Below are 18,336 nucleotides of genomic sequence, written 5' to 3'. Positions count from 1 at the left end.
CCATCAGTATTCACATAGGTTTCAAATCTGTAATCACTTCAGTTTTCATTACCAAAAGACCTCTTGAAAATTGAATTATTCTGCTCTACTACATATACATTCTTCCAATGAGCAAACACATTCGGCGGGGGATGGCCATGTTGACATGGCTCTTGTTCCTTATAAATTTAATTGCACAATATTATTATGCCCCCACTTCAAAGAAGAGGGGTTATATTGTTTTGCATTTGTCTGTCTGTCGGTCCGTAGACCAAATGGTTTCCGAGTGATAACTAGAGAACGCTTAGGCCTAGGAACTTCAAACTTGGTATGGTGATTGGTCATGACCAGTAGATGACCCTTATTGATTTTGGGGTCAAGGGGTAAAAGGTCAAGGTCACATTGACCTTGTAGGTAAAAATGGTTTCCAAGTGATAACTAAAGAACGCTTAGGCCTAGGAACTTCAAATTTGGTATGATGATTGTTCATGACCAGCAGATGTCCCCTATTGATTTTGGGGTCAAGGGGTCAAAGGTCAAGGTCACATTGACCTTGTAGGTAAAAACTGTTCCGATCAATAATTAAAGAACGCTTAGGCCTAGAAACTTTAAACTTGGTATGGTGATTGTTCATGACCAGCCGACGACCCCTACTGATTTTGGGGTCAAAGATCAAGGTCACATTGACGTTGTAGTTAAAAACGGTTTCCGAGTAATAACTAAAGAATGCTTATGCCTAGGAACTTCAAATTTGGAATGATAATTGTTCATGAATAGCAGATGACCCCTATTGATTTTGGGGTCAAGGGGTCAAAGGTCAAGGTCATATTGACCTTGTAGGTAAAAACGGTTTCCGATCAATAATTAAAGAACGCTTAGGCCTAGAAATTTCAACTTGGTTTGATGATTGTTCATGACAAGCAGATATCCCCTATTGGATTTGGGGTCAAAGGTCAAGGTCACATTGACCTTGTAGGTAAAATGGTTTCCAATCAATAACTAATGAACACTTAGGGTTAGGAACTTCAAACTTGATTTGATGATTGTTCATGACCAGCAGATGACCTCTATTTATTTTGAGGTCAAGGGGTCACAGGTCAAGGTCACATTTACCTTGTAGGTAAAATGGTTTTTGATCAATAACTAAAGAACGCTTAGGCCAAGGAACTTCAAACTTGGTTTGATGATTGTTCATGATCAGCAGATGACCCCTATTGATTTTAGGGTCAAGGGGTCAAAGGTCAAGGTCACATTGACCTTTTAGGTAAAAATGGTTTCTGATCAATAACTAAAGAACGCTTGGGCCTAGGAACTTCAAAGTTAGTTTGATGATTGTTCATGACCTGCTGATGACCCCTATTGATTTTAGGGTCAAGGGGTCCAAGGTCAAGGTCACATTGACCCTGTAGGTAGAAACAGAAATCAATAACTAAAGAATGCTTGGGTCTAAGAACTTCAAACTTGGTATGATGATTGTTTATGACCAGCTGATGACCTCTATTGATTTTGGGGGTCAAGTGGTCAAATGTCAAATTGACCTTGTAGATAAAAACGGTTTCCGAGCAATAACTTGAGATCCCATGAGCTGTTGGCCCTCAAACTCAGAAGGTGCATTGGACTTGACCAGTAGATGACCCCTATTGATTTTGGGGACAAGGGATCAAAGATCATGGTTGTTGCATTGACCTTGTTGGTAAAAACGGTTTCCTATCAATAACTTGACAAGCTGTTGGCTTTTGGCTTAAATTTTGAAGATGCATTGGTATTGGCCCGTAGATGACCCCTATTGATTTTGGGGTCAGGGGAACAAAGTTCAAGGTTGCATTGACCTTGTATTTCACAACGGTTTTCTATCAATAACTGGACAACCCATGGACCCTTGACTTCAAGCTTTACAGATGCATTGCTTTTGGTCAGAAGATGACCTCAATGGATATTTTGGTGTTAAGGGGTCAGAGGTCAAGATCACATTGACCTTATGGGTAACAACGCTTTCTGATCAATATCCCATCTCATGGGCCCTTTACCTTCAAACTTCACAGGTGCATTGGTCTTGGCCAGTAGATAACCCCTATTGATTTAAGGGTCAAAGGTCAATGTCATATTGATCTTGTATGTAAAAATTGTTTTACTAATAACTCAACAACTCAAGTTGCCTTGGTTGATATTTTTTTATTAAACTAAAAATCCTTTTGGTATACACATTTCAAGGTCTTATGTAATGTAACATTAATGAGGCCTACATGATTCATAAAATTTATGCATATTTTATTTGATAAGATTTACATGTTTATGTTTTATATGTTTTACAAACATATCTTGTTTTATGAAAAATTAATGTTTTGGCACAGTAAACATTACTGCTCCCTTTTCTTTAAAAATACAAATTTTATCTTGGTAAAATAAAACAAAGACTGTTTAAAGTGAAAAAGAGTCATTTTTCATCAATGTTCCTATAGTGTAATGCTAACATTTAGCATGTCTTTACGCTATGATTGTATAAGGCAAATAACATCAAGTCAAAATATCTGCACGGCAATGCAATACCATTTTTACGGAGTCGCAAAATCGGCATGGGTGTGTGTTGAAAAAATTTACTTCTTTGTTTATAGGTGTATGTAACGGTTATCATACAGCAGTTTGTTTTTATCTGTTATTTGAATGTCGTCTTTAAAAGATTTGACTGATAAGAGAATAAGCGGCATTATGTGCTGGACGAAGATCTGTTGAAGCAGTGTAACAAGCTATGGCATCATCTAACATGCCTTCCTGCTCCATGCATTGTGCAAGTAAATTTAAGTCAGTTTCCTTGTGTCCTAGATTAGAGTCAGAGTCTATTGCTTGTCTTAGTTTGTCAAACGCTGCCTGCTGTCTCTCCATGTTACCTTGAATTTTCTGGGCTTTGTACAATAAGAAATAATAGTAAGGAATTGAGTCTACCACAGCCCAGTCCATCCAGTAGTCCTTATGAAGAGCATCCATGTTTGGGCGGAAATATTCATGTTTTAACTCCTCTGGGACACAGTTCACTTCACATGGTAAGAACCTTACACAAAAAGCTGTGTGCTTTAATACATGTTTTATATCACCTTCAACACAGACTTCTTCAAATTCATGTTTAGGCTTTCCTCTATCTCGACTCTGGTAGCAACAACAAACCGATTGCAAACGTTCAATGCTATATTGTTCTAGTATTGTATCAAGTATACTAATAGTCTGAGGCATGTCTCCTTTGCAATAGAACACTGATGCCCATTTTAATGTTGATGAGATGTCATTAGCTGATCCTTGTTCTAACATAACAAGTGAATTACGTTGAATTGTTTCATTCTTAGAAATACTGTTGGAAGCCAGTACTGATCCTAGAGACATATATAAGAAGTTGGAAATAAGTTCACATGCTTTTTGTTCATATTCGGTACCTTCACTGTGAAAGGTAGTAAGCTTATCAATAGATACAGACAACTTTTGGACAACATTTTCTGTCTGCAAGTGTGTCAGTTCAGTCAGATAGCCACCAATACGATTACTGAGGCTGTTCATGAAAGTATACAATAAATGTCCAGAAATATTTTGTTTGTATTCTAAAGCTGATGGTACTTGTATATGTACAATGTGTCCTGGGTACACAGTTTGAAACTGTCCAGTGATTCTCATACCAAGCTGGTCAATTTCGATATCTTCAAGAGCTTTAACGTCACTGCATAAAATATTTTGGATTATTGCTAGAATTTGTGGTTTGATGTCTGGTGAAATGCGTCTCGCCATCAAATTGTTCTCTGGTATAAGAAAGTGTGGACAGTGTTCTGACAGAACACAGTCATGTAGAAATTTCAAGCAAGTATTCAAACAGTTTAGTAAATTATCATCTTGCCAGAGATTTTCTTCTCCTTTTTCAATGCAATGAAGGACGACTGTTTTACAGATGAAACTTGATAAGGCATCTTCAGAATCAAGGCCTTGGTAAGATTTTAGAATCATTTTCATCAAAACATAACACCTGATTTGAACTATGTTTAAGCTGAACATAAGCCTGCGTTCTGTTAATGATGTTGATATTCTCCATTGAAGTTCCTCACTTTCAGTACCACGGCAACCAACAGGTACAACAAAACATCCATCATTCATAGCTTGCCTCTTTAATTCTTCCGCAGGCCAGTTTCCTGCACTTGCTGTTTCTGTCAATAATCTGGCCTCCCTTGGCCATGATTTACAGTAATACGCATACACAAGGTCATCATCAGCATATCCAGGTAAACCTTGTATGGACTGTGATGGACCACGTCTTACACTACCATCAGGTAATCTACTTACAAACCAATCATTCTTCATCAGCACTCTTCTTCTACTGTCAACATAGTAATCTTCAGAAGGGGGATAATCAACTAGATTTGGAACATTGTCATATGTTTTTTGTAGGAGACAGTATCCTGGTGGTGTGTTAGCATCACGTACCATCAACAAATTTGTATATCCATGACGCCATTCTGAAAGGTCTTGTATAATGTTATACGTGTTGTTACATGCCAGAGTGTCAGAGTCTGCATGAAGACCTGCTGTAGTTGTTCCTTCAGTGCGGCTCCCAAAATTATATGTGGTTAATTTCATATCTTGTAAGTTCGTCGTCACTGTCCGGAGAGATTCTTCTGCCATTACTGTTTGCCTTCTTTTTCTGACCATGTCATCATTTACACCAATGTCATCAAGGACCTTAGAGAGTTGAAGTGACACACTTCTTGTATGGTCTGTTGAACTAAACATCCTGCAAAACACATAGCCTGTTTACTAAGTCATTTTCTTGTACTGGTGTTGATAGCAATTGATAGGATTGCATAATTTGTTAAAAGCTACTTGCCTCCAGAATGTAAAATGAAAAAATGAAATAAAATTTTAAGGTAAATAAGGTTTTAATTAGGATTAATGTGTAAATTTATTATTACTGACAGGGTCTTTCAAATGAATGGTCTGGAGTTGGACCAATTTTACGAAAAAAGATATCTCGGCTGAGTCATGTGATAAGGTTATCTACCCACCGTGCATCACCATTGAAAAAAAATCAAATTAAAAGATAATGTTTTGTTAAATTGATAAAAAAAGTTACTGTGAAGTAATCCTGGCTTCATTACATTGTAAGTTTTTACTTTAAAAAGTAACAATTTTGAAATTAGGAATTTTTCGTTCCTGGTGTCAAGGTAAAAATCTACTGCTTATATTTGAAAATAGGTCTGAGTTTCTTAAGCTTTATTTAAATTTATGCATTGTTCAATGACAAAATAGAGAAAAAAGTTATTTTATCGTATCATGTAAAGATTTTATAATATTAAATGATGTTATATACTAAAAATATTTGATGTTTATTTTGGTGTATTTTCTAAATGGCACAGTTTGTCGGCAAGCAAACTGTTTTTCAACAGATCATAGCTTTAAAAACATTATTTTCTGAAATAATTATCTTTTTTTCACAAGTTTAAAGATTTTTAAAGAACATCATGTTGTAAGAATTTTCATTTTGCTCTTGTATTAAATTTTCGCCCTTTTGTTTAACAGTTACAAAAGCTCAGTGTTTATGTGTAGGTCCGTTTGCTGGAAATTATTATGTTTCATGCTTTAATTTAAACCGATATACTGGTCATGATATTGTATGGTGTAATTGATTAATTATAACTTTGTAGTGCCACCAGAGAGCAGTTTCCATCATGTGGTACAATAATGCCAGAGCCTCGGCAGAGCCTCGTTACCGCTGTAAACAGTTACCCTCGAGCTAGATATTCCGGTCTGTACCGGCAGCCGGTGTAAGATTCTTATAATCTTCTCAACGCAAATTGTTTTAAAACATAATTAGGCACAATTGCAAAAGTCATTCTCTTAAGAAAGTTCTCCTCAATTTGAACAACATGCAAAGAGTTAAATCTACAGATAGAGGACAACTTGAATATGTAGGATTTAACTTGAAAATAGGACTTTCACTATACATTGCTTTAATGTTGATATTCCATGGGAAAGTCAGCTTATAATCCCTAATATGTCTTATTTAATCAAGTCACAGGTTCTACATATGCAAGGAAATCGGAACTTATTTTCCCCCAGAAAAGCTGGAAAGTTTTTATATGATCCTAACAATATCAGTGTCAATTACATGACTTACAACTCTACCATAAATATAAAATTTATTCAGAGCAAAATTATATTGGACTTATTTATTAGATTTTATAATAATAATGCAAAAAAAAAAAAGAAAGAAAAACAATAACAAAAAAACAGCATAATTTATGTTGTTTTGCACATCTGTTTGTTAGCAATTTCCTGTTTGCTTTGTATCTTTTGAAAGGATAGGAGGAAATTGAAACTACATTGGAGGAATGTTAACCATAATGAGATGATGTGCAGAGCGAAGGTTTTACCTTCCTCAGGTCAAGGTCAAGTCTCACTTAGTCATTATGTATCAGTTCTCCTCTGTATCATTTAAAGGAAATAAACATTATTTAACAGAAATGCATCTTATAATGACATGGAATACAGAACACTGGTTTTTTTTTTTAAGATCAAAATTAGTCCAAAAAATTAAATCCTGACCCTACCGGGGGTCATTTGATTTATATACACTTATATACTAAGGGATATGCTACAAAAGCTACAAAGCCCAGAGCATAGATATTTGGATATTTGGCATGAAGCATCAATTTATACTCTTCTACAAAATTGATATTAATCATGACTTTGAGGTCAATATTGTCTCGCAGCCCTGGGGGTCACTTGCCCTATGGAAACTTAAGGTACATCTAATTTTTTTATGTTATGGAGACTAAAGGTACTTCTAATTTTTTTGTGTTATTCATAAATGCCCAATGCTAAGATATTTGGCATGTAGAATTGCCTAGCAGGTTAATACCCTAAGGATAATTAAGGAAAAAAAAAATTCAGACAACTTCTTAAATGGGTCTCTTTCCTCATAGAAAGATTATTTTTGATTATTCAGACAAATTTTTATTCAGGTGTTTATCCCCCCCCCCCATTTGCGGTTCCATTATTTTCATAATGAAACTGATATTGATCTTTCATGCTGTCATAATATAGAAAGTGTGTTTTTCAGTTAAGCCTTTTGTTATTTTATGATGAAATACTTGTAAAATAAGATTTCTATAAAAAAAAATACCTCCCTTTATTTAAAGCAGAAATCATTGAAATTTTTTATTGCAAACAAACTGTGAAACATACTAAAATGTTAAACTGATAAAGTTTATAAAAGATAAGAATAGAATTATTATACTCACATGTTCACAAAAGCATTAATATCGAAAAAATACACTGAAGACTTAGAACAGCCAGCTGCTTTTTATTATTTCTTTGTGAAATCTACTGTATGGTAATTTACAGTCAGATTTATTTAATGTTCCAAGAAAGATTTTTTCTCTCCTTTTTAATCCCTTTAAATATCTTCCCTATAAGATGTTAATGATTTTGAAAAAAAAGGAAAATATCAAATTTTTTAGAAAAGATGATTAATAAATCATGAAACTTTTGATAAAATCTTAAAAAAAAAACACCTGAATTTGTTACCTGTAATCTAAGTAACTTTAAGGAACTTAAAAGAACCCAAAGAACTTGGAAGTTTATTTTACATAAAGTTGAATTGTTGTTTCATTATTATGCCCCTACTTCAAAGAAGAGAGGGTATATTGCTTTGAATTTATGTCCATTGGTCCGTAGACCAAATGGTTTCCAAGTGATAACTAAAGAACCCTTAGGCCTAGGAACTTCAAACTTGGTATGGCGATTGGTCATGACCAGCAGATGACCCCTATTGATTTTGGGGTAAAGGGGTCAAGGTCATGTTGACCTTGTAGGTAAAAAGGGTTTCCGATCAATAACTAAAGAATGTTTAGGCCTAGGAACTTCAAACTTGGTATGGTGATTGGTCATGACCAGCAGATGACCCTATTGATTTTGGGGTCAAGGGGTCAAAGGTCAAGGTCACATTAACCTTGTAGGTAAAAACAGTTTCCGATCAATAACTAAAGAACGCTTAGGCCTAGGAACTTCAAACTAAGTTGGTGATTGGTCATGACCAGCAGATGACCCCTATTGATTTTGGGGTCAAGGGGTCAAAGGTCAATGTCACATTGACCTTGTAGGTAAAAATAGTTTCCGATCAATAACTAAAGAACGCTAAGGCCTAGGAACTTCGAACTTGGTATGGTGATTGGTCATGACCAGCAGATGACCCCTATTGATTTTGGGGTCAAGGGGTCAATGTCATATTGACCTTGTACTTAATGACGGTTTCTGACCTAGAACTCAACAACTCAAGTTCCTTGTTTGATATTTTTATATTAAACTAAAAATGCTTTTGGTATACACATTTGAAGGTCTTATGTAATATAACAACTTTGCTGTCATTAATGAGGCCTACATGATTCATAAAATTTATGCATATATTATTTGGTAAGATTTGTAATAACTTAAATTGCTGCACACAACCTATGGGGTCACAATAATTATTGCCTTGTGACTAGTCATGACCAGTAGATACTAGATAACCCTTGTTAATTGTTTGTTCATTGGGTCAGAAGTCATGCATAGTAACCTGATCACATGACTAATTGGCTGCCAATAGTGGGCATACATGTTGTACAAACATATCTTGTTTATTTCAGCTTCATAAGATAATTGGTCAGTTACGATCACTAGTGTCTGCATGTCACAATGAGGCTGATGTTGCTTGGAAACAGAAATTAATAGAAATATTTAGTGAAGCCTTGGAAGAAATACAGGTATAGTCTTCATTATATGTTTTCATTATGTCTTACAAAATTTTTGTGAGGTATACTGGTTTTGTCTTAGCTGTCCGTCTGTCCGCACTACTGAAAAAGGGATAGGGGGCCATCTAACTGTAAACAGAACAAAAGAGAACAATACAGTTCATTCCGTAACAAAAGAGTATGGGGCCATTGGCCCTCTATTAAATAAAAGAAAATAACAATAGAAATGGCCCTTTATCCCAATTTGGCCGGACGTCCATCTGTTTGGTTGCCAGTCCGTCTGCATTAAGCTTGTCCGGCCTTTAGCCTTCACAGGTCAAACTACTGGTGGGATTTCAACTAAACTTGCAGGAGTGATCAGTACCATCCTTAATTTATGCACATCACCGCACAAAATGGCCACCAAAGATAAAAATAGTTAAAGATTGTCTGGCCTTCACAGGTCAAACTACTGATGTGATTTCAACCAAACTTCACAGGAGTGATCAGTACTATTGGTAGTTGTGCACATCACTGTCACATTCCGCTTCCTGCACTAAATGGCTACCAGAGCTATAAACAGAAAAATCCTGTCCGTCTATCACAGATGAAACTGCTGATGGGATTTCCACCAAAATTCACAGGAGTGATCAGAACCATACATTGTTTTGGGAGACATTTTTTTATGACAAAAACCCTTCTAGTTGTAAATACCTGCCTAGGTTTAGGCATAGATTATCATTTAACTGTAGATGGATTTTAGGGACAGTATTGTTTGAATACACGTACCTCATTCTTAAGCATATAAAAAATTGGCATAATTTGCTGTGATCCTTACTAAAATGCCAATGTAACCAAGACTTTGTGAATACTTAATAACATACTTGTCTCTTTCCCAAAACACATGTGTTTAATAAATAGAAAAGTTTTGAGGTTGGTAGTATACAATGTATTTTGTTCATGTAGAATATTAACTTGACTACAGAACTTGTCTGTTAAATAATGGTAGATTACTTCAGATGTTAGCCTGATCACACAAAGTAAACTGAAAGCTTTCTAATTCATCCCATTGTCAACGCCTGTGTCCAGATTTTTTGGCTGGAGTCTTTGTGCAGTAAATATCTGTTTACAGTTGAGCTTTACTCCAGACTTTAAAAAGTTGTACATGCATCATTACTCAAATCACATTTGGCAAGGTACATAAGTTTGGAATCTATATTTTAAGAACTTTTTATCCATTTCACAATTATTTATTACTTAACTTATCACTTTGTCCACTTTGATATTTGTTTTCTTTTTTAGCTCGACTTTTCTATGAAAAGGGGAGCTATCCTACTCGCCCCGGCGTCGGCGTCGGCGTCGGCGTCACACCTTGGTTAAGTTTTTCGTACCACCCCACTTTATTTCAGAAGTATTACAAGTATGGCTTTGAAACTTACCATACTTGTTCACCATCATAACCTCCATCTACAGACAAGAGTACATAACTCTGTCAAGGTTTTTGACAGAATTATGGCCCTTTTTTGACTTAGAAAGTGTATTGAGCTTGGTTAAGTTTTTTGTACCACCTCACTTTATTTCAAAACCATTGGAGGTATTGCTTTGAAACTGACCATACTTGTTTACCATCACGACCTTCATCAACAGACAAGAGGACATAACTCTGTCAAGGTTTTTGACAGAATTATGCCCCTTTTTGACTTAGAAAATACATTGAATATGGGTAAAATCCACTTATTGCCTTAACCCTTTGAGATATTGCTTTGAAACTTTTAATGCTATTTCACATCATTACCCCCATCTGTACGCAAGAGAAGGTAACTCTGTCAAGGATTTGTTTTAAAAAATTAAGGCCTTTTATCGACTTAGAATCTTGGTTAAGTTTTTAGTACCAGTCCACTTTTTGACTGAACTGTTTGAGATATTAATTTGAAAGTTGGAATACTTGTTTACAATCATGATTCCCAAACATGTCCAGGAGAAGGTAATTCTGTCAAAGATTTTATTTGAATTATGGCCCTTAACTGTCAATGTTTTGTATTATAGGCAAGCACTAAAAAACTTAAAAAATCTAAAAAAATTCATTCCTATCCACTTGTTCACTTTACCATAAATTATGTCATATAAACATTGCTGTAATATTCAAGGGTATCAAACAACTAGTTCACTTTAAAAATACAGAGATTCTTGTATTGCCTTTTACTGCAAAAACTTTTTTTATTGGCAAGCAATAAAAAAGTCGAGCGCGCTGTCTTACGGACAGCTCTTGTTCTCCAATATCAGAACAATTGTGCAGTTTTTTTTCTCCTATTTTGTTAAATACATGTATAAAGTAACAATAGAAATGTTGAAATGTCAGTTGTTGCTTGTAGGTTGAAGGAGTAAGAAGGGCAGAGGAAATGTTAGAGAAGAACAAAGCAGATAACCAGACAATAGATGATCTCTTGATTTCTCTGGAACATGGTTTGTCTTATTACAGTGTTATGTTAATCCAAAAAAAAAAAAATAACTGATTGATGCTTATAGTACTTGGTAGAAAGTGTGTTGTTATTACTAAATACACACTGTTCTATGTTTGATCAGATCTTTTCAATTGAACTCCAGTTTTCTTGTTTTAATGTAAGACATAACATTATCATTATTATCATGCTTAAGATTCCCAGAATTTCATTAATTCATTTTATAATTTACAATTGTTTACAAAATTATGTGGACATGACCATCTTAGATATTTATACATATATGTACTATAAGTTGTGGTAGATAAAATTTTCATTTGATATCATAAATACTTTGTATTGATGATGAGTTATGTTTCCTAAACATTTTAAAGGAAAAGGCAGAAAAGAAAACATGGAAAAAAAAACACCAAATTTTTAGGACATTTGTCTGCTTTATAAATATTGATTTATATGTAGTAACAAAATGAATATTTCAGATTTAGAAAGTCTTGACGAGAATGATAAATTGCTAGATGAACTTCAGCTTAAAGAAGAGACGTTACGCAAGTATGTTAAACCTTAGCTTATCTGATTGAAAACATAATCTTTATTTTGAAAAGAAAAAAAAAATTATGGAAATTCATCTTTTTTTATAGTTTTTTTTTTATTCCAGTTCACCCTATGAAAATATTTTCTGATTTAATTCAAGTTTTTTTTGATGCAATTTTAGTACCTATATTTGGACTTCTGTGGCCGAGTGGTCAAGGGCATTGATTTCAAACCACTTGCCCCTTGCCATTGTAGATTCAAATCCAGAACATGCCCGTTCGTGCCAGAAATAATGCACGGAATGGCACCGGAGGTTTTTGCCAACCAGTTATGGAGAGTATGTCATCATAATTATGATCTATACTTTGTTGGTGTAACGTAAAACCAAACTGAAAAAAATGTAACGTCAAGACTGTCTGAGTGAGCTTCTGATTTCAATGTCTCTGTGTCTTATACCTCCTAGTTTCAGTCAGCTCAACATATTTCCATATATAGATGGTCTGAATTATACAGTTACCCGTCATATGTGACAAGCAACCTAATTGTCTGGTCCCAATGCCTTGCCTTGTCTGATTTATACAACTTTCACACCTTTTAATTGTCTGTTTATCAAATAAATAATACCTGTTTAAACACCAGAGGGCCAAAATAATTAAGTCCAATTATTATCCAGTAGTCAATACTCTACAAACAAACTCTACACAACTGCCTCAGTAACAGTTTACATGTATACAGGTAACATGGGATGTAGTGTCTTCTCCCTACTGCCAAATATGGTAAGCATGATGCTGTCGATATGTGATAATAAATAGAGGTGTAATGTACTGTAGATATTATTCCTTCACAGAGTTAAGTATGTTTAGCCACCATGGTATATAGATTGTTTTAAAATTTTAGTTTTCTTTTTGGCTATATTAAGAGACTTTTTCTACAGGTCCCTTGGAAATTCACATGACAGTCTCGACTGTACCTGTATTTTTGTTTTACTACTGTAGATAACTACTTTAATGCTATGTTTGTATATAACGTAAATGAAGTCACATCAAAGTGTTATTACTCTAGTGTAATATCGTATTTATTAAATGGCTTATTTATGGAACATCGTAGGTTTTACTCAAGAGTCCATTCATGCCTGACAGAAATGCATCTGCAGTAAACCTGGAAAGTCGCCATATGACCTTTATTGTGTTGGTGCAAGGTAAAACCCAAACAAACAAACAAATGGCTTTATTACACTCCTGCACCATGTTGATAAAGTACATTGTTTTACATTGGCATATCTTTATAACTTTTCAGGGAGATGGAAAACCTTTCAACATGTTTGAAAGAGAAAACAGTTGAGGAAAGTGAATTACTGTCACAAGTAGAAAGTCAGTCCAAGAAAGAAGAAACACATGAATTAAGAAATCAGTTGAAAGAGGAATTAATTTCACATCTTATGTAAGTTCCCTTTGTATTTGATATTTAAGGGGTTAGATTTTAAGTCATATGACAGAGTACATGTCAACATTTAAGCTTTAATGATGTGTATACGAACCATTTAGTTATCATTTATTAAGGGATTAAAACACATTAATGGTCATTATCATGACAACCATTGTGAAGCTAAGTATTGAGCACATAATCCAGGTTCCTGCAACCAAAGTCAAGGTCACATAGAGAGGTAAGTTTGTGTATGGGGACCATTTAGTCATCATTTATTGCTGGATTGTAACACAAATGATAACTATCATGACTACAAGTGTGACACATGTAATTTAGGTTAATATATTTAAGGTCAAGGTCACTAGAGATGATAAAATATCCAGATATTGCCCAGAGTATATTGTCTATATACATATCTATAATGCCCACATCCCTGACAAAAGTTTTTGTGTTGCCCTTGTCTAATACTATCTCTTTATATGAATTTACATCTCAGATTATCTTTCTTTTTCATATACAGATGTTGTGAATATAATTTGAATGAGTTAGAAGAAGATGTGGCAGTATTTACCTTCTTAGATGATAAAGTCGAACTTTATATCAACTTTTTGCTTGGCACAGAAGAAAAACAAATCAGTAATATGACATTGAAGATAAATTCGTCAACAAAAGGTAGTATTTCAGTAGGAATATTATGTGTTAAAAATACACTAACATTTTTATCTATCATTTATATGAACTTCACAAAGAACCTTTTCTGTTTTATTAACTTAGAAAATATTCAAACAGGTTTTCTTATATCAATCTATTTTTTAGCCTCAATTAGCTCTTTGAGAACTATATGTAGGTATTATATAATATACATGTATTTACTCTTATTAGATGATAATACTTTCAGTGAAGGGATATTTGTGTCTCCTCAATATATGCATTTGTGTATACTAAACTTTATTTCTATAGGTTCTGTGTATCTAGAGGAAAAAGTTGCTTGTGCATTTATATTGAATGGAATCAATATAGACAGTCTGAGACAGAGGTTCACAACATTTTCTTCCCTTCCAAAGGTTTGTACAAAAATTACATGTACATTTAAAAAAAAAGACACTCGGTGAGAGTTTATTCCCTTTCATGTACTTGCCAGGGACATGTCGAAGAGTTACAGAAACTTCTATAAATGATGAATGCTTACTTTATTTTCATTTCATGCATGTACCTTAAAATTTATATATTTATTGAAAACAGTAAGTTGAGATAAAATAATTTTAAATCTGATTTCAAGCAAGAAACCATTAAAGTCAAGAATTAAATAAATTGTTTTCCAGTAGTAGTTATAACCCTTCTTGCTGGCAAAATAGATAAAATACTAGTCAAATGAGTTCCTCACTTTCTAGGAATGGAAGTGTTAAAAATAATCAGTGCATTAGTAATTAATCTAATCACTGGAGTACTTCTTTAATGTAGTTATTTTTCAGCCTATGTTTTACTAGCACACCATATTCAAAACAAGCACTTGCCCCTCACTGCTGTGGGTTCGAATCCCTACAGGGACTTTGGATTCTTTCATGTGAGGAAGCTATCCAGCTAGCTTATGGAACGTTGGTGGTTCTATTCAGGTGCCTGTTCGTGCCTGAAAGGTGCACAGAAGGGCACCTGAGGTCTTCCTCCACTGGTAAAGCTGGAATTACGCCATATGACCTATATTGTGTCAGTATGACATACAACCCTATCAAACAAACAAAATATTAAGCTATTGTTGCCTATTGAAAAAGACTTAATACACAGTTCACAATCATGTAGTAACTGAAGGTTTTTTTTTTGGTAACCTTAACAACTAAGTTTTTCCCGCACTATTTTTCAGCTAATCCACGAGTTATCTGTTTCAATCAATGAGATAAAAATGTTCTGCAAGGACCTGGAGGAAGTCAATGTATACAATGTGCTCAAATTTGAAGATAATAGGTAAATATTGCAGCCATAACTTTCCATACTAAGACCAAATATGGGTTAAAATAATGTCATTTTATTCTAATGTTCTGCTCCGTCATAACAATTTGGTTCTCTGAATTGTAAATTGAGGATTAAGAGCTTATATAGATATCCAGTTTACTTCTTGTTATGGAATATTACAGTGTAAGGAAACTTATGTAATTTATTAGAATGACCATCCAAAATGATTGGGGGCCTCATTAGTAGGGGCTAAAAGTTGTTGACTTCATTTGCCCTGCATGTGTGTGTTCAAAGACCAAAAAGTAGGAATGCATCTAGAACAAGTGAGAGAATTATTTTTAAGTATTAAAAATTCTGATATAAATAAGAAGAAATAAAGCATAATTATTCTTCAAAGGACCCAACTGCTTTGTATATAAAAATTTACATTATACAGTATGTTAAACACTTGCCAAAATTTTACATGACTGATAATTTCTAATAATTTCAGTTTAAGAACAGAGCTGTGGGACAGGAAAACTATGGATTTTATCAAAGTTGGCTTTAATTTTGACCCAACTCACCCTCTGACAAATCATGTAGAAAGTAGAGTCCATGTCAAAATTGGAAAACTTGAGTAAGTTTCATTACTAGAACTGTTCTATTAACCTGGAGCTCCATTTCCTATAGATATTGACACCCTATACTGCCTTATACAACTTAAAATGTTTTCTCTAATACAAATGTATTTCTTTCACTATTTCTTTGCAACATCTTGATGATACTTGTTAATTTTTCATGTATCAAGTGACATTGTACCAAAAAGAATTTGTGCTCAAATTTAAGATAGTTGACATTTCACCCTCAACTATGTTTTATCATTGTATTTCCAGTTACTTATGCTCATTTGATTAAGACATTGACCATTACTTAATCACTTATTCTATTATCCTTGAATGATTCTGCAAGTACTTTTTACTTTACCGCGTTATGTAGTATAGCGGTAAAGTTATGTCTGCACGTTACGATTGAATAAGTCACAGGAGTTAAAGATTGACCTTTGTTACAAACTGACCAATCGAAATGAATGGTATGATAACATTAAGATAGGTAGAGTTACAGGTATCAGTTTCTAGCATGCACCAATGCTAATAAACACGTGCTTTAAAATTTCAAGTTCATAAATTTAAAAATAAATAAATGAATAAATAGTGGTTATTAAATGCAAATTTTGGTGATATTTTGTCATAAGGATATGTTTTAGTTGAAAGGTTGTTAGGCCATTCATATTATATTATTTAATATTTTCGTGTGAAGTCCACACACGCCGCTGAGGAAGGCACTGAACTTGTTAATTGGACACAGGTTTTATCAGAGTAACATTCTCTGTTTGTTTTCCTGGACGTCGTGTTTTCCGATGACGCGGTTGCTTATTTTTGAGAGATCTTTTAACATACTGTAAATGTCACTGCATTATAATATGTATACATGTTATGTCACAAATATTGATATATTGTAATAAACGGTCTCTCGTAGCTATTGTGCAGCGCTACCAGGCGAAATATATGTTAGTGTTTATACGTTATTTGTAGCAAAGGGGAGACATGTAGTTTTCTATCATTACAATTCATGGAACAACATAATTCATTTCTTACCTTGACTTTTCCTTCAACATAACTTGTTTTTTTAATTGCATTTTAATTAAATAGTATGTTACTATTATAAGTGCACAATTATTTTCCTAACACAACTTAAGTTGTTCTGTCATTCTATCACCATCAGAAATGGTAAATCAGACAAATAAAAAATTACAACTTTTTAATGCATGTACTTTTTAACCCTTTTACCAATCATTAAATTTGAATTACATTAAAAAAAAAAGGGGGGCGACAGACGTAGTTTTGTTAACATGCTATATGAACAATTATGTTTTATTTGTTTCAGACCGCAAGTTATTGAGGATAAGTTAAGGGAAGTAACTCCAGGACCACGATATCTATCTAGACTTATAAAAGCTGTAGACTTTAAGCAGTTAAGGATTGATTCCTGTACTGAATCGTGATGAAATATCAAAGTGTGGTTAGCGCTTGTGACTTTATCCTTACAGTTGAAACTATGCATGTTATAAACCATATACAAAATGACAGACTCTGGATTAAAACTGTTTTCTTTACCATTCTTACACTTGGTCGTTCAAATGTGAAAACCATGGAATGTTAACTGGGGTGAATATTCAAGGATGAAATACTTGTGGAATTTGAATGGAATGGTAATTCATGTATGAAATACAAAATGATAAGAGGAGTACAAGACATAATGGATTTTATCTGGGAATTTTGTTCAGACATAAAATACCAGGGAATTATTCTAATGTACATACAATACTATAGATTAAAACTGAAAATAAACATTCAGCTATGATATGCCATAACATGAAATATGAGTTTTAATAAGAATAGGTTTTATATAATTTATTTGTATAAATATGATAATGTCTCGTGTGCAATTTCAGTGGCAGATATTGTATGGAAAACTTTAGTGTGCTAAAAAATAACAAATACAAGATCCTGAAACTACTATAACTGAATTAGAATTATACAAAGGTCTTATAGACTAGGTTGAATTTTGTTAACAAAATAATTTATCTGAAGTTGAACATACTTTTATCAAAATTGTTGATTTTGGATGAACTTGTGTATTGAATATAAAATGTATTTATATAAGTGAAAATGAATTATATATGTTTTGAATTAAACTATAGACTGTAATGAGTTACTGTCAGTGTGTTCTTTGTTTCACAATTATTTATTGATGTATTCTGTGTAGAAAGTTGGGCAAGTACTGTAAATTTTCTATATTTTACAATTGTTAAGATTTTCAAAGTGTGACAAGTGACAAAGATCTAAAGTAACAACTCAAAATTTGTTTCTCAATTCTTGCCTAAGCCTTTATTATGGAGACTTGTCTGCCAGTAATGTCCTTCGCACACTGACTAGACTATACTGTTGGCAGCTTTTTTTTTGCTAAAATCTTTTTAAGTTTTGTACCTGATTAATTAATGGATATTTTACTTGAAAATTTTCAATTATATTATTTAATCAATAAATGTATGTAACCAAGTGTTGTCTTATTTTATTTTAAACCTTAATAGCATTATGATAGAAAGTCAGATAACTGGTTGAAATAGTAAGAAGGGTATCTGTAATAAGATCCAGTAGTTTACTACAATGGAGTGATGTTGACAGTATCATCAAATAGGTATTTGTCCATTATAATAA

At 33.6% G+C, this 18,336-nt stretch overlaps 2 protein-coding genes across 2 annotated transcripts in view; one reads left to right on the top strand and one right to left on the bottom strand.

Moving 5' to 3' along the window:
* The window catches only part of LOC132715750 (uncharacterized), a 44,651-nt gene extending 26,473 nt beyond the window's left edge, over positions 1 to 18,178 (top strand). Inside the window, exons 15-23 of the mRNA XM_060698812.1 lie at positions 8,634 to 8,750; positions 11,090 to 11,180; positions 11,656 to 11,725; positions 13,004 to 13,147; positions 13,653 to 13,804; positions 14,093 to 14,196; positions 14,991 to 15,091; positions 15,570 to 15,695; positions 17,003 to 18,178. Coding sequence (XP_060554795.1) covers positions 8,634 to 8,750; positions 11,090 to 11,180; positions 11,656 to 11,725; positions 13,004 to 13,147; positions 13,653 to 13,804; positions 14,093 to 14,196; positions 14,991 to 15,091; positions 15,570 to 15,695; positions 17,003 to 17,120 — 1,023 coding nt within the window. The 3' untranslated portion in view covers positions 17,121 to 18,178. The remainder of the gene's footprint in view (positions 1 to 8,633; positions 8,751 to 11,089; positions 11,181 to 11,655; positions 11,726 to 13,003; positions 13,148 to 13,652; positions 13,805 to 14,092; positions 14,197 to 14,990; positions 15,092 to 15,569; positions 15,696 to 17,002) is intronic.
* LOC132715752 (uncharacterized) lies at positions 1,411 to 7,400 on the bottom strand. Its single transcript, XM_060698816.1, has 2 exons — positions 7,251 to 7,400; positions 1,411 to 4,741 (listed from the first exon to the last, which is right to left on the bottom strand). Coding segments are annotated over exons 1-2 (2,094 nt in total). The 5' UTR covers positions 7,253 to 7,400; the 3' UTR covers positions 1,411 to 2,649.
* Positions 18,179 to 18,336: the final 158 nt, after the last annotated feature.

The sequence above is a fragment of the Ruditapes philippinarum genome, unplaced genomic scaffold, assembly GCF_026571515.1.
Source record: "Ruditapes philippinarum isolate M1 unplaced genomic scaffold, ASM2657151v2 ctg1998_1_1_1_1, whole genome shotgun sequence".
NCBI lineage: Eukaryota > Metazoa > Mollusca > Bivalvia > Venerida > Veneridae > Ruditapes > Ruditapes philippinarum.
Note: the sequence above shows the minus strand (reverse complement) of the source record. Positions and strands in the feature narration are given on the sequence as shown.